Raw genomic sequence first — 25,810 nt, forward strand, 5'->3', positions numbered from 1 at the left:
GTTTCCGAAATCTCTTCGCCCTGGAGAGATCCCCCAGGGAGGGACCTCTCTGGACATTTCGCCATTATTTGGGATGCGGCCCAATGACCAGCCTGCTTTTTCCCTGCCGTGGCGAGATGACAGTAACCCCCCCCAAAATTTCCAGCCCTTAAAGTACTAAGTGTAGCTTGAACCATTAAGAAGCGGTCTACTCTTGCGATTTTCACCGCCCATATATAGTAGAACCTAAAGAAGTTGAGGAGGCTAGATCACAGCAGTTCCAGGTGCAGGGCATTGGAGGCACAGCTCAAAGGAGTCCAAGGACCAAGCTCAAGTATGCAAGTAGGACTGAAGCATGCCCATCCCTGCTGGACTACTAGGACCAGCATGCATGGCGCCGCGGCGTCCAGCTCCACTTTGGGACTCTGGCGCAACGGAGCCTGGGAAGTGAAGTCTGCGTGCAGCCCAAGTCTCTTGGGGAAGGCTTGGCACTCAGGTTCCTGGCCGGGGCCGGGAGCCTCTCGCTTTCGCTCCGGGATTTCGCGGGCGGCGGGAGCAGTATGGCTCGCTTGAGTAAACTCCGGGCGGGAGGAGGCGCCGGCGAGGGGATGGGGAGGCGGGGTCAGCGGAAGCGGCAGGTTGCTTCCTCCTCGTCGCGCTCCCTCCCCTCCCCGCCTCTCCGGGACGGGGAAGGCTGGGCCGAGGGAAGGTAGTGACATGTGTCAATCAACTCCCCTTCGGGGGGCGCGCGCCGCTGCCTCGTGCCTGCGCCGCTCGTATGTAAATGAGGGCGCGTGACGCGGGACGCTGATGAACTGAGGAAGAGAGGGAATGGCCGCCGCCGCCGCCGCCGCTCAGTGCCGGAGCCCTCGGTGCGCGGCGGAGAGGAGAGGATTCCGGCGGGAGCTGGACTCCTGGCGCCACCGCCTCATGCACTGTGTGGGTAAGAGAGGCTCGGGCTGGGGCCGCGCGCCGCGCCGCGCCGCCCGCCGCGCCCGCGGAGTTTGGGGCTGAGGGCTGAGTTGTCTCCTGTCCGGTCAGTTCAGTGGGGAGCGGGCTGGCGGCGGCGGCGGCGGCCCGGGCTCGCCTTTTGTCTGGGGGCTCCGGCCCGGGCGCCGTCCGCGCCCCTTCCTTCCCCCCGGAGCTGTTGGGCTCCCCGCGAACTGTTAGTTCGGACCCGCTCGCCCGGCCCCCGGGGCAGCCTCTCGCTCGCTCGCTCGCTCGCGCTGTCCCCCAACTCCGCGGCGCCCCCGGCCGCCCGGCGGCCGCCCTGTCAGGGGGAGGAAGCGGCCCGGCGGCGGCGGCGGCCGGGCGGAGGGGAGCCGCGGAGGAAGGCGGGCTGGTCCGCGCCCCCGCCGGGCGCTCACACACCCCCTTCTCGCCGCCGCCGCCGCCGCCGCCGGGGGCCGGGCCGGCCGCCACGACCGAGTTCCAGAGGAGGGCGTCCCAGGCGACCGTACCCCGCACCCCCTTCCTCCCCCGGCGCCCGAGGGACGGGGGCGCCTCGCTCTGCCCTCTCGGAGGCGCTCGGCGGCGGCGCGGTGTGTGCCCCTTTAAGAAGGAGCCGCTGGAGCGCGGGCGGTTGGGATTTGAAGTTCTTCCTCTTTGGAGGGAGGCTCTAACTGTATAGTGAATTTCCCCCCCCCCCCCCCCTCAGTCCCAGTCCTAGTCAGGAGACCTAGTAAGACCCATCTCATACTTTTGTTTTTGTCCTTGTTGTTTTTAAATAAACAATGGAACTCTTTTAAGCCGGATGTACACTTGTTGATTAGGTTTTGCATGTTTTCAGTATCCTATATGTGAAGCATCTATTCATAGTGTGAATTGGGATTACATGTAGCTTGTGTACTTATTTCAATTTATCTTTTGCTATTAATGTGCTTATACTCAATATTTCACTTTCTAAAGATTTGCAAACGGACATTCTTTTTCCTTTGCATGTTTGTATGCGTGTGAATGTACTTTATGTGTATATATAAATTTTTTTCTTGCATGTCCAGTGCTCTTACGACTTGAAATCGTTTTTATAAAATACTCTTTCTGCCTTTGAGGAAGGAAATTATTCAAAAGCAGTATTTTTAAATAAGGAAATTGTAAGCAATGTCTTAGGGTTGTACCACAACTTATTATAGTATTAACCCAGTACTAATGTTTTAAATCTCAATTCCTAAAGTCTTTGATTCACTTTTTTATAATATATATAATATTCTACTTTTATGGGGAGAAAGTTCATTAAAATAACAACGGCATACTTCACAGACCTAGAAAGAACTCTCCAAAAATTCATCTGGAACAAAACAAGACCTTGAATAGCCACAGCAATCCTGAGAAAGAAGAATAAAGTAGGAGGGATCTCAATACCAGATTTCAAGCTGTATTACAAAGCCACTGATCTCAAAACAGCCTGGTATTGGCATAAGAACAGATCACTGGAATAGAATAGGGAACCCGGATATCAGCCCAAACCTCTATACTCAATTAATATTTGACAAAGGAGGTATGAACATGCAGTGGAGTCAAGACAGTCTCTTTAATAAATGGTATTGGGAAAATTGGAAAATACATGCAAAAGAATGAAACTAGGTCACCAACTTACACCATACACAAAAATAAACTCAAAATGGATACCGGACTTAAACATAAAACGGGATACCATAAAAATACTAGAGGCATCCACAGGTAGCAAAATCTCTGACCTATGCCAAAAGAACTTCACTGATACTGACCCTAGAGCAGTGGAAGCTAAAGAGAAAATAAACAAATAGGACTACATCAAAATAAAAAGCTTTTTTACAGCAAAAGAAACCATCAACAAAACAACAAGAAAGCCCACTGTATGGGAAAACATATTTGCAAATGTTATCACTGATAAAGGTTTAATCTCCAACATCTACAAACAGCTTATACAGCTAAATAAAAGAAAGATAAATGACCCAATTAAAAAATGGGCAATGGCCGGGACCGGTTTGGCTCAACGGATAGAGCGTCGGCTTGGGGACTGAAGGGTCCCAGGTTCGATTCCGGTCAAGGGCATATACCTTGGTTGCGGGCATATCCCCAGTAGGGGGTGTGCAAGAGGTGGCTGATCGATGACTCTCTCTCATCGATGTTTCTAACTCTGTCTCCCTTCCTCTCTGTCAATCAATAAATCAATAAAATATATTTTTTTAAAATAAATAAATAAATAAATAAAATAAATGAGCAATGGACCTAAATAGAATATTTTCAAAAGAAGACAGAAGGAAGGCCAAGAGGCGCATGAAAACTTGCTCAAAGTCACTAATTATCAGAGAGATGCAAATTAAAACAACAATGAGGTACCATCTCACACCTGTCAGAATGGCCAACATCAGTAAATCAAACGACAAGTGTTGGTGAGGTTGCAAAGAAAAAGGAACCCTCGTGCACTGCTGGTGGGAATGTAGACTGGTACAACCACTGTGGAGAACAGTATGGAGTTTCCTCAAAAAACTAAAAATGAACTCCCTTTCGACCCAGTAAACCCACTCCTAGGAATATATCCTAAGAAACCAGAAACACCAATCAGAAAGGAAATATTATAGGTCAAGTTATTTATTTATTTATTTGTTTATTTATTTATTTATTTTTACTTTTAATTTTGATATAATTTCAGACTTACACAAAAAGTTGGAAGAATAGTACAAGGAACTCATATACTATGCTTATCCACATCCACTAATTGCATTATAGTTTGCTGCATTTGCTTCATCATTCTAGCTTTCTATCCATATCATTCTGTCTACCTCTCTATCCATTCATCCTAACTTCTTTTGAAATAATTTGAAGGTAGTTGGCAGCTATTGTACCTCTTTATTCCTAAACTCTTCAGTGTATATTTTCTAAAATCAAAAAAAAAAAATTGTGCTTACCTTACCACAGTGTAGTTATTAAAACAGGGAGATTTAATATTGACATAATACTGTTATCTCAATCATAATCCATATTCAAATTTTATCTATTTCTCTATCTATAAGCTTTCCTTTCCTTAGTCCACAATCACACATGGCATTTTGTTGTCACATCCCTTTAGTCTCTTTTAATCTTCAATGCTTTCTCAGCTTCTCTTGTATTTTTTTACCTTCATATTTTTGATAAGTACAGTATAGTTATTTTGCAGAATATCTCCCAATTTGAATTTGTTATTTTCTCATGATTAGATTGATTGTGAATTTTTTTTTTTTGCCAGTACTTCCTCTGAAGAGATGTTCTGTGCTTCTTAATAGTAGTATATCATATCTTGAGCTTCATGTTGTTAGCTTTGAAAATTTGGTTAAAGCATTATTCCCCATACTTCTTGAAAGTAATCACTTATCCCTTTGTCATCAATATGTAATTTGGGAGAAAATATATGTCAACATGTGTCTGCATATAGCATTCCAAAAATTTTGCTATTATTATTGTTGATTTGCACAGGATATTAGCAGGTTTGAGCTTTACAGTTTTGCCAATAGATTCTTTCTGGTGGGAATGCTGATGAACAATAAAAAGATCCTGAGGCATGTTAGAGGAAAAGGTAGTAAGGGCTTGAATGATCTGTTTTCTATGGTGTCAGAGTCATAGTTTAAAAATCACAGTGTTTCAGCCGAAACCGGTTTGGCTCAATGGATAGAGCGTCGGCTTGGGGACTGAGGGGACCCGGGTTCGATTCCTGTCAAGGGCATGTACCTTGGTTGCGGGCATATCCCCAGTGGGGCGTGTGCAAGAGGCAGCTGATCGATGACTCTCTCTCATCAATGTTTCTAACTCTCTATCTCCCTTCCTCTCTGTACAAAATCAATAAAAAATATGTGTTGTTTTTTTTTTAAATCACAGTGTTTCACTTAGTCGAACCCCAGCTTTTGGTATATGAGACCAAAAGACATCTGATGCCTTCCATTCTAAGTAACTTTCCTAGTAATATCATAACTGTCTTAGAGATCTGCACTCCGCAAGTGTTTGTAGAATGGACTTTTTTTTTCCAAACTACCTGGCCCATCTATAATCAGCAGTTATCAATGTCAGAGAATGTTCATTTCCCTTTTTTAAAAAAAAACCTCTGAAGAAATTATATAAGAGTACTTCCTAGATGTTGAATAGGCCATAAATAAAATTCTATATAATCAACCTAATACCTTTCTGACTGCTGCTGGCTTTTTCCTCTTTTGACTTTCCACTAATGTCTAGCTCATCAGTCACTGTTGCAATATAAATCCCAAAAGAGTGAATTCACTTAGAAATCTGGATTTGGTAAGGACTGGTATGGTGGGCCAACTACCCTAAGACCTTGGCTATACAGCTATTTGTTCAAGCACTGGCAAGTTTTTTATCCACTTAAAAAGATATAAACTATGACAATGCCTAGTAGCATGCATTAGACAAATGGACTTAGATGTAGTTGGATAGTTAAGATGTACATCCAAATATCTCTGTAAAATAAGTTATCAATGAATTTTGCATGGAAGATTTAAAATTCTGAGTACTCCTGAATTATTTTATACTTGGAAGTGTAAAATTCTGCCACCTGTGTGAATTTTGTGTTTTAAATTAGATTCGGGCGACAGGCTGGTTGGAGCATAATATAGCGTCCTTTCTGCGTGGAGCTGTCTCTTTATGCCCATGCTACTTTCCTTGGCTGACTACATGCATGCACACCTTCCTGTTTGGCTTTGCAGTGACAGCTTGGTGTTTATTGTGTCCTGTATGTTCCCCTGTCTTGTATGACTGTGAACTCTGGTGGTTCTATCACAGTGCTGTCCTGGGAGGAGCAACACAGGCATTCTGATATATGGATATGTAATTTCTTTTTCCTTACTAGTAAGTCCAGTCTTTCAATTATAATAACCTACATTTTTTATGTGTGGAGTTTCTTTTTTGCCAGCATTCATGGGTGATAGATAACAGTGGGTTTGAGCACCAAATTCATAGATTCAACATTTTGGAGACCCATTTAACTTTTGTATTATGAGAGTCCATACTGGGTTTGAATTTACCATATCATCAAATAATTCATTCAAAAGGGTTGTTTTTTCCCACCACAGAATATATTATAGATAGGAGAATGTGAATAGGCTCAGACCAACCTACTGCTTCCATTAGGAAACTAAGGAAACAATATCATATTTGTATTTGAATAATGGCACTTTGTCTTTAAAGCTAAATAAAAATGTTGCTTTCAGATTTTTTGTGTTTTCTAGAAAATAAAACTTATGAGGAATCACTTTTTTTTTTAATGTTTTTTATTGACTTCAAAGAAAGGAAGGGAGAAGGGGAGAGAGATAGAAACATCAGTGATGACAGAGAATCATCAATCAGCTGTCTCCTGCATGTGCCCTGGCCAGGAATGGAACCATAACCTCCTGGTTCATAGGTTGATGCTCAGCCACTGAGTCACACTGTCTAGACTGGAATCACTTTTCTAAACATCTTATTTCCTTTCCTTGCCATTTGTAGAGTTTTTTCCTAATTGGCAACAATCCTACCTTGCTTACTTATATTTGTTTCTTTTTCTTTCTTTACCCTAATATTATTGCCACATTATTTTAAAGAAAGTATTGTTACAAGTATCCATGTTGCTGCATGTGTCAGTAGTTTGTTCCTTTTACTATGTAGTATTCTATTGTACCAATTTGATTTTTCATTCAATGGTTGAAGGACATTGGATTGATTCGAGTTTGGGTAAATTTGAATGAAACTCTATAAATACTTGTGTATTTGTGTAAATGTAGTTTTCATTTCTGTTTGGTAAATATTGGCAAATATTTAGGAGTGAGATTGTTTGATCATGTGGTACTGCCTGTTTAAATTAGTAGAGATTGTCAAAGTTTTCTAAAATGGTTGTGCCAGCCCTAACCGGTTTGGCTCAATGGATAGAGTGTAGGTCTGCGGACTGAAGGGTCCCAGGTTCGATTCCGGTCAAGGGCATGTTCCTTGGTTTTGGGCACATCCCCAGTAGGAGGTGTGCAGGAGGCAGCTGATCGATGTTTCTCTCTCATCGATGTTTCTAACTCTCTATACCTCTCCCTTTCTCTATTGTAAAAAAATCAATAAAATATATTTTTAAAATAAAATGCTTGTGCCATTTTGCATCCCACCAGCAATTTATGAGAAATCCAGTTTAGTAACTTACATAGGAAGAGGCTATATATTTTGTTCAATAGAATGACATCCTAAAATAGTTTGTTTGCATGGTTAATTTTTGGAGTCCATTGATCACAGCAAAATAGAATTAGATTATCTTAGTAATAGAAAGAGATTTGGGGCTCGTTCGGTCTGAGGTTTTAACCAGTAGGAAAGTTCTTGAAAGCACTCTCTGGTTCTAGTTCACTCACTTTTCTACCTGAAATGTCCACTCATGGGAACTAGTACTGCATCATTTCACAAAGATTTTATTAAGTGCATATTGTCTACATTCCATGATAACTACTTTGTCAAATCCAAGACATCATAAGTTATTAGGGGTCCAGTGCACGAAATCATGTACCTCAAAAGGAACTGTGGGCCTCGGCTGCAGTAGGCACAGGGTTAGGTCTCAGCCCATCCTCCTGTCCCCACCTCACCCTTCCCACTGCAGCCTCAGTCACCTGTCTGCCCACAGCCCTGCTCCCACATGCTGAAGGCACGCAACAGTTGGGGCTGATGTCAGTAGCAGGTGTGAGTGGCAGGTGCTGCCCGATCACCCCTCAGGAGTGGGGGGGGGGAGGGGGGAGAAGCCCTCAGGGGATTTCAGGGCCAGCAGCCCAGCGATCAGGACTGGTACCAGCAATGGGTGCGAGCAGCAGCTCCAGCTGTGGGTGTGAGCGAGGCCATCGCTGGCAGCAGGTGTAAGAAACAGCTGCTAAGCCTCATCTCCTCTCAGAAGCAGGGGAGGTGGAGAAGCCCTAAGGGGCAATTGGTGCTGGCAGCACTGCTTACTTCCACTGACCGCACCAACCAATTTGGGCCAGTGCTGGGTGCCATGAGTGGTAGCTCTAGCGCCAGCAGAAGGTGCAAGTGCCAGGCAGGACCATGGAGGACAGGAGTGAAGAATTTTCAGTAACCACCAGAGGTTCGCCCTGATGACAGTGACCGGTGTCCCGCCTTGGTCTGGCACCCCTGCTCACCTGCTCCACCATCCAGCTGCAGTAAACACCCACCATGTTCCACTCACGCCAGCTGGTGGTCAGTGCATGTCATAGAGACCGGTTGTTTGGTTGTTCGGTTGCACCAGTTGTTCCACCATTTGGTCTATTTGCATATTATCCTTTTATTATATAGGATAAGATGCATCATTTCTTCATGTTCTATGTGAAAAAATGTTATTTTTTTTTTCACCATGACACATCATTGACATGAATATGCATCTTGATTATAGAGATATTAACATGTCTTTTTAAAGCATGAGTTATGGCCGGGACTGATTTGGCTCAGTGGATAGAGCATCGGTCTGCGGACTGAAAGGTCCCGGGTTCGATTCCGGGCAAGGGCATGTACCTTGGTTGCGGGCACATCCCCAGTAGGTGGTGTGCAAGAGGCAGCTGATCGATGATTCTCTCTCATCGATGTTTCTAACTCTCTATCCCTTTCTCTTCCTCTCTGTGAAAAATCAATAAAATATATTTTTTTAAAAATAAAGCATGGGTTATGGAACATTTCTAGAGTAATATTTCTGCATTTTTATAATTTAGGAATATCACTGAGAAAAATATCCTTTACCTTTCATTTTTCCGATCTATCATTCTACCTTTAATATTTTCTCTTCCTAATGTAAGCAATCTTTAAATAATCCTTTTTGTTAATTTCCCAGTTATTTCCTATTCTGATAATTTTCCGTTGGATGATAGTTTAAAAAAAAAAAAAAAAAACTGCCTTAAATTTAATATAATACAGATTTTAAAAAGAAAATTGTAAAATGTTAAAATTACTATATCCAGATAGTGAAACACTGTGTAAGGTCGAGAACAAGGTTTCTAACTTGACAAGGTTTTTAATAACCTTTTAAAACAGTCCATACCTATGAATAAATTATGTCATGATTTTTACAAGTAGGTTAACAGTTTATACCTAATTTTTTAAAAAATCCTCACCCGAAGATATGTTTGATTTTAGAAAGAGAGAGGAGCCGAACCCGGTTTGGCTCAGTGGTAGAGCGTCGGTCTGTGGACTGAAAGGTCCCAGGTTCGATTCCAGTAAAGGGCATGTACATTGGTTGCGGGCACATCCCCAGTGGGAGGTGTGCAGGAGACAGCTGGTCTGTGTTTCTCTCTCATCGACGTTTCTAGCTCTCTATTTCTCTCCCTTCTTCTCTGTAAAAAATCAATAAAATATATATATTTTTTTTAAAAAAGAGAGAGAGAGGAAAGGGGAAGGGGGAGACAGATGGGGGAACATGGGTGTGGAAGAGGAACATGGATGTGGAAGAGGAACATCACATGATTGCCTCCCATGGGTGCCACCACAGGGATCAAACCTGCAACCTAGTTATGTGTCCCAACCTGGAATTGAACTGCAGCCTTTTTTGGTGCCCTGGACGGTGCTCCAACCAACTGAGCTACCTGGCCGGGCCATCATACTTTGCATAGCAAGAATTTCTCCCCATTGACACTCATTTACTCACTTTGGTAATTGAGGTTAAACATGCTACTTTTTATAAGCTAACATATGTTGTTACAGATATAAACAGAATTATACATCTTTTCTAGTTATTCTCCTCTCTACAAAATTGTTACAAAAGAAATCTGCCCATAATAATTTAACCTGGGAATATTTCTAAATGACAGAAATGTTTATCTGTTTTAGTAGTGAATATTTACATTTGAATATTTCTTTATGATCATGTAATTTCTGATAATTATTGTATGACATGCTATGTATTGCCTAGTTCAAATTAACTCAGCTATAGGAGAAATTACACCTTATAGTGTTAAATTTGCTGATTCCTATAGAGTTTATGGCTTTTTTGTTATTATAAAATTAAGCTTCCTTTCATAGTTAATATTCTTTCTTTAATAACACAGGTTTTGAGAGTATTTTAGAAGGGCTTTATGGACCACGGCTACGAAGAGACCTCAGTTTATTTGAAGGTAATGTTTTATTTCAAAATTTTAACCTGTCCCATTTAAGAAATGAGAAATGGTTCTTCTGCACTATCTTTATACTAAACATGAATTTGTGTTAGTGTTTAATTGGAAAATATTTTAATGAATACATACAGTGATCCAAATATTCCTATTATTATGATGTCATAATCTTTACAAATTTAGTTCACTGATCAAAATTGAAAATGAATTTTGTTTTGGCTCAGTGGTAAATTTGGTTTTTGTCATTTTATTCATTACTCTCCCTGCCTTATTGTTAAAGAAGACTTAAAGGGATTCAAGTTGCCTGTTGCTTATGATACAGGCAGTCTAAAACTCGGATTGTCACTGAGAAATCCTGCCATATGTGGTCAGAGTTTTCTATTTATGTATAGCCTCTATTTATGATAGCCCACCCTTCCAAATGTTGTTGCATTAATGCTGGTGTAAGATTTTGATCTGGGATATAATGGCTGTGGTAGCATAGTTTAGCTGTTTTACTGCTTGCTTGGAAACATAGAGCACAGGGAGAGAGCATTTTTGTAGGCATGTGAGATTGGCATGTGAGATTGAATAGTACAGTTCATTTACAAAATGGGTAATGCAAGAATAGATTTTCTACTTTGATTTTGATTGAATTATTTCTGTATCTTGTCACTTTTTTAATATATTTATATTTTATTGATTTTTTTACAGAGAGGAAGGGAGAGCGATAGAGAGCTAGAAACGTCGATGAGAGAGAAACATCGACCAGCTGCCTCTTGCACACCCCCTATCGGGGATGTGCCCACAACCAATGTACATGCCCTTGACCGGAATCGAACCTGGGACCTTTTAGTCTGCAGACCGATGCTCTACCGCTGAGCCAAACTGGCCTCGGCTGTATCTTGTCACTTTTTAATGCTGACTCTTTTACCTTTTGTCCTTCTCTGGTACCTTCCATTCTACTATGACCAAAGTCCTATCTAATAGCTTAAAGGCCCTTCTCTCTGTGGATATAAGTCCTTTGAGTTGAGGTACTTATAGTGATAGTTGGAGTAATCCAAAGTTTTCTGCTCATTCTTTATTAATGTTGAGGAGGATTATTGAGCTATGAATCATAGAGCTGACAGTATCTATGCAAGATCATTTGTTCCAACCACCCATCTTCAACCAGATGAATGACATCCATGCAGAATATGACCATAAGGACCAAGACTTCAAACTATACCCATTCCAATGTTTTATCATTCTATGGCTAAGATCTTTATCTTCTACCTTTTAAACTTTCAACATCTCTCACTGTGTCACAGCTTTACACTAAATTAAATATTTTTACCTGTTATAAGCAAAACTGACTAATTATAGTTTCATCTTTTTTTCTGAGCTTATAAATAAAGGAAAAATCTAAAGAAATAACAGTTTAACCTATGTTGGTATTTCATGAGCCTACTGTTCTTTCATTCATGTCAGAAGGCAGCATTATACTTAATTGCTTTCTGATAATCCAAAGTCCAACTTGTGATTTGTATACTCTTGCTTTCAATTATTTACATATGTAGTTATGAATATATGTATGTATTTGTGCTCCTTCTTTAGTTATTACACAAAGGGCAGAATATTCTAAGGAATTAATACCCGTATTTTATTTTTTGACTATTATTTCTTTTGTGTACAAATAACACATGTTTATTTTAGGAAATTATAAAATATAAATGAGCCCAAAACTAAAAAATTAGTCCATGCCCCAGAGATAACCTTTAACATTTTTATATATGTTTAAAATATGTTAGTATGTATTTATTGATTTACTAAAGTAGTATATACTGTACATATAGTATATAGTTTTTATACCTACTCTGTTCACTAGTGTATCATTTGGGTATATAAATTTTTTTTAATCTTTATTGTTCATATTATTACAAATGTTCCTCATTTTTTCCCCCTCCATTGCTCCCCTCCACCAGGTTCCCACCCCACCCTCTGCCCTTTCCCCACCTCCCATTGTCCTCATCCATAGGTGCACAGTTTATGTTCAGTCTCTTCCCGCACCTCCCCACTCCCCTTTTCTTTTTCTTTTTTTTCCCCCCAACTCCCCTTTTCCCGGAGAATCATCAGTCCACTCCCCTTCCATACCTCTGATTCTATTATATTCAAAAGTTAATATTGTTCATCAGGCTTTTAATTCCCTTGGTTTTTAGATTCACTTGTTGATAGTTACATATTTGTTTTTCATAATTTTTATCTTTATTTTCTTCCTCTTCCTAAAGAACCCCCTTCAGCAATTTGTATAATTCTGGTTTGGCAGTGATGAACTCCTTTAGCTTTTTTTTTTATTATTAGTGGAGCTCTTTATCTGGCCTTTGATTCTGAATGGTAGCTTTGCTGGGTAGAGTATTTTTGGCTATGGGTTCTTGCTATTCATCACCTTGAATATTTCTTGCCATTCCCGTCTGGCCTTCATGGTTTCTGTTGAGAAATCAGCTGACAATCGTATGGGTGCTCCTTTATAGGTAACTACCTGTCTTGCTGCTTTTAATATTCTCTCTTTGTCTTTTGTTCTTGGAATTTTAATTATGATGTGTCTTGGTGTGGTCATCTTTGGGTTCCTTTTGTTTGGGGTTCTGTGTGCTTCCTGGACTTGTAAGTCTATTTCTTTCCTCAGGTGGGGGAAGTTTTCTTTCACTTTTTCTTTCAGTATGTTTTCAGTATCTTGCTCTCTCTCTTCTGGAACTCCCTTAATTCTGATGTTTGTTCGCTTGAAGTTGTCCCAGAGGTTTCTTACACTATCTTCAACTTTCTGGATTCTCTTGTCTTCTTGCTTCTGTGGGGGAGTGTCCTCTGGCTCTTTGTGTTCCAAATCTTTGACTTGATTCTTGTGATCTTCCATTCTGTTTTTAGGATTCTGTATAATATTTTTTATTTCAGACAATGTATTCTTAATTTCTTGTTGATCCCTTTTCATATCCTTATAGATCTCATTTATTTTATCGGCCTTTCTAGGAAATTCTTGAAAAACCTTATAAGCGTGGTTTTGAACTTTATATCTAGTCGCTTTTTGTCCTCCATTTCTTTTGTTTGTGATCTGTTTCCTTGTCTCGGCATTTTCACAGTTTCCCTGAGTTGGTAGGGTGGCTTTGTGTGTTAAGGTGTCCTATATAGTTCAGTGGGTCAGCCTCCCAATTATCTGACGTAGACACTCTTGGTGCATCCCTTTGTGGACTGTGTGTATAGCCTTTAATAGTTACGTTTTAATTGTTGGTATCACTGGGGGAACTGACCTCCAGTCTAATTGTCTGTGAGGATCAGCTGTGTCTATGCCGGGAGACAGCCTTATTCAAAAGCCTCTCTGCTCAGCTCGTATGGGGTGGAGTTTCAGGGTAGAGCCTACAGCCTTGGCTTCCTGTCAGCCCCACCCTATGAGGTTCCTGAGTCTCAGTGTTCCTCAGTGTCCTTTGGTACTCGGTGCTTCGGTACTCGCTGCAAGCACCTCTGAGAGAAAGATGCCCTCGAGTTTCGCCCACTACCAGACAGTCTAGGCTCTCCCCCAATGAACCCAGAACTGGGGTTCAGTGCAGTTGGAAGTGAGGTTCAGTGCAGCCTGGAGCTTTTGTCTCCTTCAAGCTAGGGCAATCCAGCTGCACAGTCAACAGTTGGTCCTCTCCGCGCAATGTGCGCTACTCTGGGGCTCTGCCTTTGGCCGCTCCCCTGAGTTTCCACCTTATAGCCCAGATTCCCTCCATATGAGCCTAGGTCCCCAGGGTCTGGTCTAGAAATGGGGTTCAATGCAGTCGGAACTGGGACTCAGCACAGTCCGGAGCTCCTTCCAGCTAGGGCAATCCAGCTGCACAGTCAACAGTCAGTCCTCTGCGTGCAATGTGTTCCACTCGGGGGCTCTGCCTTTCACCGCTCCCCTGAGTTTCCGCCTTACAGCCTAGAATCCCTCTGTATGAGCCTGGGACCCCAGAGTCTCACCAAGAACCGGGGTTCAGTGCAGTCGGAACTGGGGTTCAGCACAGTCCGGAGCTTTTATCTCCTTCCCTCTACTGCACATGTGTCAAACACAAGGCCCGCGGGCCAAATCCGTCCCGCCAGGCCTTGCAATGTGGCCCGCACCGCGCTGTCATCACTGCACTCCGCTGCGTTTCCATCACCATGACAGTTTATGACTGTTCAGTAAACCATTCGGCCCGCGATTTAGGCTGGATTTTAGATTTTGGCCCCTTCTCTGATTGAGTTCGACACCCCTACTCTACGGAATGCCAGCCAGGCACTCAGCCGCCCCTCCTCTCCGGCTCCGTTCTCTCCCCACGTGTGCACCATGTCTCCGTACCTTAGGCTTTTACAGCTCCTCTGATTTTCCTTCTTGTTTTCTCTTTCCTTCTAGTTGAAGAATTTCCAGTCAGTCAACTTTCCTGTAGTTCTGGATAATGTCCACTTTATATTTTAGTTGTATTTTTTGAAATTGTTGTGTGAGGCTGCAGTTAGGCGTTTACTTATGCTGCCATCTTGGTTTCTTTCCAGGTATATAAAGTTCTTGATCATTATTCTAAATGGCTGCACAGTACTACATTGTGGATCTATTATAACAGATTTATCTAATTAGTTAATTTCATACCCCACTGCAGTATATCTTATTCCATTTACTTTTTAATTCCAATAGACTTTGTACTTTATCTTTTGTACTTTTTTTTTTTTTTTTGGTAGGGTATTTATAAAATCAGCTAAGCTTTGGAATTCAATCTTTTTTTCTTATATAGGCACATAATTTCATTGCCCTTTCTCATCCCTAATGTTCTAGCTTTTTTCCAAATTTCATAGGAAAATTCTTATTTCTTTTTTTAATTAAAAAGACTTCTAATTAAAGTTGCTTAAGTATAATTGCACTAATCCAATGTAATAAAAGCCTAATTGCAAATTGTCCCCTCCCTTGGTCGGTCATATGATCGCTTGCTATTACATGTGCTGACCACCAGAGGGTGGGGCAGAACATAGTGGGCATTGGCGATGCACTGGCAATGGGCACTCAGGTGCCAGTTGTCAGGTGCCTGTGAGGAACCTGCCCCACACCCGCCAGCCTCCTCTGGGCGAGCTGGGCTGGGACTGCAGGGGCTGGTCATGTTCCCTGTGGATTCCCGCAGGTGTTGGTGTACAATGTAGAAAAACATGTCTCCAAATATCATGGTGTTTGTAATGCCAAGATTAGAGAAACAAGCTTAATTAGCCAACAATAGTATGCTTATTAAAAAGTTAAATTTATCTCTTTGATGGACTATACATGTACATAATATGATTCTCATTTTTAAAATAAATGGTATTTTTGAGAGCAGTTTTAAATTTACAGAAAAATCTAGTTGAAAGTATGAAGAGTTCCCATATACTCCCTCTTCCCCTTGTCTTAGGTACCCCCATATTAACATCTTTCATTAATGGTACATTTGTTACATTTGATGAACTAATATTGATGCATTAACTGAAGACTTCATAATTTTTACTAGGTTTCTCTATGTGTGTGTACATTTGTGTGGGTTTTGCCAAATATACAATGTCACTTACACACCACTAAAGTATCATACACAATAGTTTGCCCTAAAAATCAGTCCTCTCCCTTGTTCCTATACTATGTCAAACACTGATCTTTTCACTGCCTCTATAGCTTTTTCTTTTCCAAAATGTAATACACTTGTAGTCATACAGTGTTTAGCTTTTTTCACTTCTTTCACTGAGCAATATGCATTTAAGTTTCCTTGCTGTATTTTTTCACTTTTCATTGGGTTTTGTCTTTGGGAACTACTATATTTCTTATGGTTAAAGGCTACTGAATAGAAAAAGAATATTCAAAATAAGTATTATTATTTAAAATAAAATAAAGGTATTAGGGCTTATTAGGTGTTTTGCATATTTTTATTTAATTTTTACTACAGCCTTAAGCTGCAACTTATCATTTTACAGAGAGGGAAACCGAAGCTCAGAGAAAGTAATTTGCCCAAAGCAACATCTGGAATGTGGAAAACCCATGGTTCAGTACTAAGGTTTTCTAATTTCCAAGCCTGTTACCTTTCCAAAATAGATTAGGTTAAATCAGTGGTCGGCAAACTCATTAATCAACAGAGCCAAATATCAACAGTACAATGCTTAAAATTTCTTTTGACAGCCAAATTTTTTAAACTTCTTCTAATGCCACTTCTTCAAAATAGACTTGCCCAGGCCATGGTATTTTGTGGAAGAGCCACACTCAAAAGGTCAAAGAGCCGCATGTGGCTCTCGAGCCGCAGTTTGCTGACCACGGGGTTAAATGATTGGAGGAAAACTGACTGTAAGAGTACTTGCCAACAGTGGAAAGGATGGTCACTCATTTACTCTGTTTTCATTATAACATTGCCCTTTTTAAAAAAATATATTTTTGTTGATTTCCGAGAAGGGAGAGGTAGAAACATCAGTGATGAGAGAGAATCATTGATTGGCTGCCTCCTGCACAGTCCCTACTGGGGATAGTACCCACAATGTGTGCCCTTGACTGGAATCCAACCTGGGACCCTTCAGTCCACAGGCCAATCCTATATCAACTGAGCAAATAGGCTAGGACATGACATTAATAAGGTTGTACCTGTAAAGTACACAATTTGATCCTTTTGAACTTATAAAATCGTATTAAAATTTTCAAAATGAGAGACAACTTAAAGAAGATATTTAATTCATTGTCAAAGTGTATTTGAAAGAGAAAATGATTATGTTCTTTTTTTTTTCTTTTCTTTTCTTTTCTTTTTAAAGCCAAAGTTTAATTGAGTGGGAAGGTACAAGAGAGGTCCTACCTTTAAATAATTTCAAATCTTTCTCTTGTGTGAAAATTGTCCATTTAGAGTGGGACAGAAATAAAATAGGGGTTGTGTTGCTCTACCTTCTCTGTGACTTCTGAGAACTTCTTGGCACTCATAAACTATGGGTTAAGTGTAACATTTTAAAATTAAGGTTCACAAAGTGCTTATCTTATTCGTATCACTCCCCTGGAATCTTTAGTCTGATATTCTTTTTTTTTTTTTTTTAATATATTTTATTGATTTTTTTTGTCCCCCTCTCTCCATCCCACACATCCCCTCCCTCCCCAGAGTTTTATGTCCATTGGTTGTACTTATATGCATGTATAAAAGTCCTTCGGTTGATCTATTATCATCCCCAGATCTTCCTTCCCTCCCCGCTGTAATTTGACAGTCTGCTTGTTGATATACTGTCTCTATATCTATCTTTTGGTTAATCAGTTTATAATGTTCTTTATTATCCACAAATGAGTGAGGTCATGTGGTGTTTCTCTTTCATTGATTGGCTTATTTCACTCAGCATGATGTTCTCCAATTCCATCCAGGTTGCTGCAAATGATGAGAATTCCTTCTTTTTTATGGCAGCATAGTACTCCATTGTGTAGATGTACCATAGTTTTTGGATCCAATCATCTGCTGACGGGCACCTAGGCTGTTTCCATATTCTGGCTATTGTAGATTGTGCTGCTATGAACATAGGGGTGCAAATATCCTTTCTGATTGTTGTTTCTAGTTTCTTGGGATATATTCCTAGAAGTGGGATTACTGGGTCAAATGGGAGTTCCATTTTCAGTTTTTTTGAGGAAACTCCACACTGTTCTCCACAGTGGTTGCACCAGTCTGCATTCCCACCAGCAGTGCACGAGGGTTCCTTTTTCTCCGCAACCTCGCCAACACTTGTCGTTTGTTGATTTGTTGATGTTGGCCATTCTGACAGGTGTGAGATGGTACCTCATTGTTGTTTTGATTTGCATCTCTCGGACAATTAGTGACTTTGAGCATGTTTTCATGTGCCTTTTGGCCTTATGTTTTGTTTTTATTTAGTTCTTATTTAATTTTTATGACATAAAAAGACAACCTGTACAGAGGAAGAAATTGGTTCTACACTTGATTTTTCAAAACCTGTTTACACACACACACACACACACACACACACACACACACACACATAAATCCTACCATCATTTATTTGGACTAAAAAATCAAAAGTTGCTGGAGAGCCGAGACCGGTTTGGCTCAGTGGATAGAGCGTTGGCCTGCAGACTGAAGGGTCCCAGGTTCAATTCCAGTCAAGGGCATGTACCTTGGTTGCAGGCACATCCCCAGGGGGGCTATGCAGGATGCAGCTGATCGATGATTCTCTCTCATTGATGTTTCTAACCCTCTGTCCTTCTCTCTTCCTTTCTTTAAAAAAATCAATAAAATATATATATTTTTTAAAAGTTGCTGGAGAAAGAGCAATTTTTAAGTATTGGTAAAGTCATAGATTTTTTTAACCCAGCAAAATTTACTGGCATTTATGTAATCGTTGATTATTCCTTGCTCTTTATTTAACTATGTAGACATTTATTTTAATTAACATTTCTTTGAAGAATTTCTGAAGTAAATGATGATAATCTCAGCATGCCCGATTTTATTTTACAACTGGTAATGGTTTTAATTAATCCAAAGTCATCCTTTGAATCAACATATTTATTACGGAAACCTTACAATGTTTTTTCAGATATACCCCTTCCCTAGTCTACCACCTATTTTTTAAAAATCACAATGCTGATTGTTTTCATATTCCCTATTAATGCAGTTATAATAAAAAAAAAAAGCAGTTTAGATTTCATTGACTATCAAAATTATATTCTGCTTAGCACGAGTCAAGTTTTTGCTACAGTAAAGTTGCATAACAAACAGCTCCAAAATCTGTTTCCTGCTTATGTGTGATCAGATTCACTGAACTCCAGGCTGTGGATGGGATCATATTACCTCATGACTACAGGTCACAGACTAAAGCAGTAATGATTATATGAAGCAAGTTCTTCACACATTGGATGGTGGAAGCTCAGAACTGGGAGAACTCTCCATGCATTTTTATGGAATGGTATACTGTCACTTCTCCATATACATCCCATTGGTCAGACAGCTCTGGGCCCCTAGTAAGAGACCCTGTGATCCTGTATTCAAAAGTGTGAATGAATGTGTGATTCTGTTCCAGTGACAGAGTGAAAGGTTGAAAAAAATTATAAATATATGTAGCTACACTTCTGGATTTTTAATTGTATAGATTGCATAAACTTTTTGATTTGTCTGGTTGTTTACAAAAGCATGTTTAATATCTTAATCAGATATTAAATTAAAATTACCTGCCTTTTGCAAACTAACCTTATTAAATATAAGTGTGATAGTATAGGAGTTAATAGACTGGTAGTTCTACCTTGTTCATAGCTTTTGCATATTTATAGTTTATAAAGTATTTTACTTTTTTCATTTGATCCACAAATAAGTGATGGTGGGATCCTTATTTTATAGGTGTAGAAATTAAAGAAAAAACTTTATGGCTAGACTAGTTAGAGCTAGTAAGTTCAAATCTTAGATTTTCATAGACTTCACATATAGTTATCTTTCCTTTATTCTTTACTGGATCTTATGTTCCTATTTGCTGCCTTTTCCAAGTCCAGATAAATATCAGGAATATTTCTGGATCACTGCCAAAAGTCAAAGGAAGCTATCACTACACTTTATATTCCAAAAATTACATTATCTTCTATGTATTATCTTCAAATGTATGTTTGCATTGATGCAAGAGTATTCTAAGGGCTGATAACTAAATTTTACTCATAATTACTTCAATAACAGATAAGGGTATTTTCTGGATAGTTTACCAGAAACATATTCAACTTCCTTATATATTTCAAAAGTATGAGAGTAAATTACTATGGTACAACTGCCTCACATTGATTATGGTTTGAGGCTCTACATATGAATTTATTTGGGAAAAGAAATTGGCGGGAGTGGGGGTAGTTCTGTTACCAGAGTAAGTTTCAAAAATCACTCTATAGTCTATACCAAGTATAGTTGGGATGACAATGTTATATCTTCAGAAAATCTTTCATTACACAATGTTTGTTTTCCACAAATACTATATATTCTAGTAGTTGAATTATACGGAACATTCTTCTGAAAAAAGTCATGTTGTATGTTGAATGATATAACTTGTTTACCTGGTTTTTCTCTAACTCTTGCAATAAAGCCTTTAAACAACGTAATAAAATCTGGTCTGACTTTTTAGCTGTGGATTTCTACTTTTTTTTTTTTTAATATATTTTATTGATTTTGTACAGAGAGGAAGAGAGAGGGATAGAGAGTTAGAAACATCGATGAGAGAGAGTCATCGATCAGCTGCCTCTTGCACACCCCCTACTGGGGATATGCCTGCAACCAAGGTACATGCCCTTGACCGGAATCGAACCCGGGACCTTTCAGTCCCCAAGCTGACACTCTATCCATTGAGCCAAACCGGTTTCGGCGATTTCTACTTTTTTCTTAGGCAGCATTCCATGTTCTCAAATCTGTGGGCTTTTCTGGTGTTTTACTTCATTTCTTCGTTTTATGTTGTCTTTCATAATATGCAAAATTTATTCCTTTCCCCCCATATCTCTCTGTTCTGATTTATATCATAGTGAAAATAAAAAATGTAATAGGCAATGATAAATTGAGTCTTTCAGAAAACTGGATGAACCCTATACTTAGAAAATTAATTTATAACCAGCTCATTGTTCTTGCTACTTTGTCCCATAATAGTGCAAAAATACTCTCCTTACAGCTTTCTCTGTTTCTTTCTTTCTAGATGTCACCATTTAATTTTGGTGTTTTCCCCTTACTGTTAGTAGTTATTTATTTATTTATTTATTTATTTATTTATTTATTTTTATATGAGCCATTGCTCTGGAGAGTGGTATTTTTGTTTTAATAAAGTTAGTGTATTTAATGAATATTTTTCCCTCTTTTAAAGACTGTGAACCAGAAGAACTGACTGACTGGTCTATGGATGAAAATTGTTCATTTTGTAACCTACAAAGAGAAGCAGATAGTGTAAGTTTTACTGCTATGAAATTATCTCAACTATTTGCACAATTGTAACACAATTTTTAAATATAATTTGTTTTAGAATTTGTGTCTTATAGAATATAAATACTTGATTTTCCTACTTAGAAGAATTTTAAAGTCTGTTAGAAGTCTAACATTCACCTTATCTAGTAGGTGAAAATCCTAAACCACTCATCTTTTTTGCTTATGTCACACTTCTTTCTCATAGCTCCCTGACTCATGAAATCAGTTCTGATCTGTTTTGTATTTACATAGACAAAGCTGATGATCCTGGAGTCCTGGTTTGATCTAAGACCATCCTACAGGCTTATTTCTTTCTTTCTTTCTTCCTTTCTTCCTTTCTTTCTTTCTTTCTCTTTATTTTTTTTAATATATTTTATTGATTTTTTTACAGAGAGGAAGGAAGAGGGATAGCGAATTAGAAACATGGATGAGAGAGAATCATCGATCAACTGCCGCCTGCACACCCCCAACTGAGGATGTGCCCGCAACCAAGGTACATGCCCTTGACAGGAATCGAACCTGGGACCTTTCAGTCCACAGGCTGATGCTCTATCCACTGACCCAAACCGGTTTTGGCTAATTTCTTAGGAATCAGTAGTTGGAGGATAATGTGGTACTACTAAAAAAGTTTTAACTTTTTCTATCTCTTGAAGTCTTTTGAATATCGTAATTTTATCCTGTGTAAATTATTAAATATTAGTGTCTACTGTAAACAGGGCAGAAACTAGACAGGCAGCATCTTCTTGTATAGCGGGATCCTAATTCTTTATGTTCTGTTGTGAGAGGTCTGAGAGGAAATGAGAACTCTAGAACCTGTACCTATTTTGATTAGATTAGTAGGTAACCATAACTGCTTTGTTAAAAATTCTCATTGCTAGCATGTTATATAGTGAAATTATTCAGCAATATATCTTATCTGCTCTTCTATTTTTTTATTATACTTTTACTAAGAAATAAGCTAATTTGGCCCTTTGTCAGAGCTAAATATTTTTCCCGACTCTGTTTCAAATTTAATATTCTCTAGATAATTTGATATATTTAAAAGATAGAACAAATGAGCATTTAGAGTTAATTTTTTTTGCCATTTTTAATGGAATCCCACAGTTAGAAAGTGATTTTTTTAATTGTTGGTGTTTCTTTTTTATATATATAATTTTAGGATTGTGTACCATCTCTTGATTCCTCACAGTCAACACCAACAGAGGAGCTATCATCTCAGGGCCAGTCCAACACTGAAAAGATTGAATACCAAGCAGAAAATTACCTAAATACACTCTTTCGAAAGAAAGGTAATGTTGGTATACATTTTTTATGCTTCTGGTCTTCCTTATTTTGTTTCTGTTCTCAAGACTTCAAATGTTCTTCCATGTTTAATAAGTGATATTGTAAAACTATCCTTAGAATAGCATTTACTGACTATTTCTTGGGTAGCATGAGTATGCTTACTTGACATTAAAATGTCAGTGTTTAATTCCTGTTGATATCTAGACCAGTGGTCGGCAAATCTCGACTAGCGAGCCACATGCGGCTCTTTGGCCCCTTGAGTGTGGCTCTTCCACAAAATACCACGTGAGGGCGCACACGTACAGTGCGATTGAAACTTCTTGGCCCATGCGCAGAAGTCAGTTTTCAGCCTGGGAGAGTCTATTTTGAAGAAGTGGCCTTAAAAGAAGTGGGGGTGTCAGTCCGGCGACAGGAGACACAGCGCTGGGGAGGTTCGAGCGAGTTGAGTGAGCCAGTCAGTCAGCATTCTCATTGTGCAGTGGTTAGTGCTGGTCGTGACCGCAAATTGCACACAGTGACAAAAGTACCTACTTGAAGCATAAAGTTACCTGTATTTTTCCAACCAGCTACAAATACTACAGGTATTTTTGTCATCAATTTAAGAATTGTAATTATTTTTGTTGGTGGCTTTATTATTATAAAATGAAACTTTTTTTTAGGTGCCATGTTTGACATGGCTACAAAGAAGAAGCAAAGAAAAACAGAAGACGAAAACCGTGAATTTAAAGTTGAATGGACCGAGACTTTCGCCTTTATTCAAAACTTAAATGGCCTTCCGACCTGTCTTATTTGTCAGGAAAAATTGGCACATAACAAGAAATCGAATTTGGAGAGACACTTTACAACCAAACACGTGTCATTTAGTACTAAATATCCTGTCGGTGATGCAAGGAAGAAGGCAGTTGAGGAACTTCAGAAGAGTCAAGAAAAATCAAGTTCTGTGTTTAATTACGGGATGCAGTCTTCCAACAATGTTAATATTGCAAGTTTTGTGGTTAGTCAAGAGATTGCTAAGAGAGGAAAACCATATACAGACGGCGAATACATAAAAAGTTGTTTTATAAATGTATCCGAAAAGCTATTTCGAGATTTTAAGAACAAAGGAGATATTCTAAAAAAAATTAAAGAGTTACCATTGTCTGCTAAAACAGTGAAAGATAGAACAGTCAAAATGTCTTCGAATATAACTGACCAGCAAGTTGAAGATCTTAAATTGGTTTCATCTTTATCAATTGCAGTTGATGAGTCTTGTGACATAAATAATACAGCACAAGTTTCACTTTTTGTACGATTTGTTTCATCTACAGGTCCTAAAGAAGAACTTTTAGGATTATTGCCACTCAAAGGTCAAACAAGTGGAGAGGATATAGCAAATTCTGTAATTGAGTGCATTGAAAGACATCATATTCCACTTGATAAAATTGTCTCAATTTCAACAGACGGGGCAAAAAGTATGACCGATGTAAGAAACGGGTTTGTTGATATTTTGAAAGAAAAAATTAATCACGAGATACTTACTTACCATTGCATCATTCATCAAGAAGCGCTTTGTGCGCAGACATTTCCAGAAGAAATTTGCAAAGTTATGGAATTGGTGATTAACATGATCAATTCCATTATAGCTAAAGCTCCTAATCATTGCCAATTTAAAGAATTTTTAGTTGAAATGGAGAGTGAATACCCAGATCTTCTGCTGCATAACAAGGTACGTTGGATATCAAGAGGAAACGTTTTGAAACATTTTGCTTCCTTATTAACAGAAATTAAAGCATTTCTCCTTGAGAAGGGTGTTCACTATCCAGAACTAATGAACGATCAATGGATCCAAAAATTTTATTTCATGGTAGACGTTACATCTCATCTAAATCAGCTTAATCATAAACTACGGGGGAAAGGAAACACAGTTTTTTCAATGTTAGAAGAAGTCATTTCATTTGAAAATAAATTATCTCTTTTTGCTCAAGATTTTGAAAGAGAAACTTTGATTCACTTTCCAAGCCTGTTGAAACATCGCCAAGAAAACAATTCTGATATTGACATTTGCTATTTCAAAACAACACTATTAAATATGAGGGAAGCTTTTCTCAATAGGTTTAAGGAATTAAGAAACAGCAAAGCAACCTTAGCCTTTGTTAAAAAACCTCTTAATGCTACTGTAACAGAATTAAATTTTTCTCCTTTTAATATTGACATTGGCAACTTTGAAATGCAACTGCTAGATTTAAAAAACAAAGAATTGTGGAGCTCGAAATTTGAACGTCTTTGTGCTGATATAGAAATATTAGAGAAAAACAAATGTGAACTCAGTTCACAGCATAAGTGGTCTGCTTTGAAACACCTGGAGAAGGAAGATATGTTGATTTTTAACACCTGGAATAGTATTCCTGACTCATACAATCAACTGAAAAAACTAGCATTTGCTGTTTTGTCCTTATTTGGGTCTACATATTTATGCGAACAATCATTTTCAAGCATGAACCTTATCAAGAGTAAATTGAGAAGTCGTCTTATTGATGAGAACCTGGAATCGCGAGTAAAATTAAAAACAACAACATACAAACCTGACTTACCCAAACTTTCCAAGGAGATGCAAGGCCATTGTTCACATTAGTGTTCGTCAGTCATTGTCATGATTTAATTTTATGTATATTGTAAATTGTAAAGAATTTAATTTTATCAATAAATAATATCATTATTAAGTATGATACCAAATTTTATTTAACGTACCTATAGTTTAATTAACTAAGACAAAACTTTAAGTTTATTAAGTTAATTTTAGAGAACGTTGTGGAGTGAAAGATGATGTAGTGTCAAGAATTGAGAAAGTTATATTGAGATGATTTGGACATATAGAGAGGATGAACAACAGGAGATAGACAAAACAAGTATACAAGACGAGTGTGGATGGGAGAGTTGGAAGGGGTCTACCTCAGTGAACGTACCTCACTCAGATTGAGGAGGTTTTTAGCAAAGGCCAGCTTAGGAGTACCCTAATTCTATATAATAAAAGAGTAATATGCAAATTGACCATCACTCTAACACTCAAGATGACTGCCCCATGTGGACAAAAGATGGCTGCCAAAAGATGGCCAGCAGGGGAGGGCAGTTGAGGGCAATCAGGCCTGCAGGGGAGGACAGTTAGGGATGACCAGGCCTGCAGTGGAAGGCAGTAAGTGGCAGAGAAGCAGTTAGGCATTAATAAGGCTGGCAGTGGAGTAGTTATAGGGTTATCAGGGTGGCAGACAGAAGTGTTTAGGGGCAATCAGGAAGTCAGGGAGGTGATTAGTTGGGAACCAGCAGTCCTGAATTGTCAGAGGGATGTCCAATTGCCCGTTTAGGCCTGATTCTACAAGGATCAGGCCTAACTGGGCAGTCAGACATCCCTCGAGGGGTCCCAGATTGGAGAGTTGAGGGGCTGGCTGAGGGACACACGACCCTGTACATGAATTTTGTGCACCGGGTCTCTAGTTAAGTTAAAAACAATGTTTCTACCTATGTAGTTTTAAAAATTTGGCTCTCAAAAGAAATTTCAATCGTTGTACTGTTGATATTTGGCTCTGTTGACTGATGAGTTTGCCGACCACTGCCATAGACCAAGAG

The 25,810-nt window shown here is 39.2% G+C and overlaps 1 protein-coding gene across 10 annotated transcripts; it reads left to right on the forward strand.

The window, feature by feature from the left end:
- Positions 1-671: 671 nt before the first annotated feature.
- Positions 672-24,912, forward strand: LOC118708506 (general transcription factor II-I repeat domain-containing protein 2A). Of its 10 annotated transcripts, none has more exons than XM_036419961.2 (5): positions 672-922; positions 9,972-10,037; positions 20,829-20,908; positions 22,116-22,215; positions 22,870-24,912. In XM_036419961.2, exons 1-5 carry the CDS (start codon positions 811-813, stop codon positions 24,819-24,821), a joined length of 2,310 nt encoding a protein of 769 aa, XP_036275854.1. In that variant the 5' UTR covers positions 672-810; the 3' UTR covers positions 24,822-24,912. The 10 variants fall into 10 exon arrangements, with proteins under 10 accessions (XP_036275854.1, XP_036275872.1, XP_036275875.1 ...); XM_045573835.1 differs by having other exon boundaries at positions 844-918; XM_036419979.2 differs by lacking the exon at positions 9,972-10,037.
- Positions 24,913-25,810: the final 898 nt, after the last annotated feature.

Source organism: Pipistrellus kuhlii, unplaced genomic scaffold, assembly GCF_014108245.1.
Source record: "Pipistrellus kuhlii isolate mPipKuh1 unplaced genomic scaffold, mPipKuh1.p scaffold_m20_p_1, whole genome shotgun sequence".
NCBI classification, from domain to species: Eukaryota; Metazoa; Chordata; class Mammalia; order Chiroptera; family Vespertilionidae; genus Pipistrellus; species Pipistrellus kuhlii.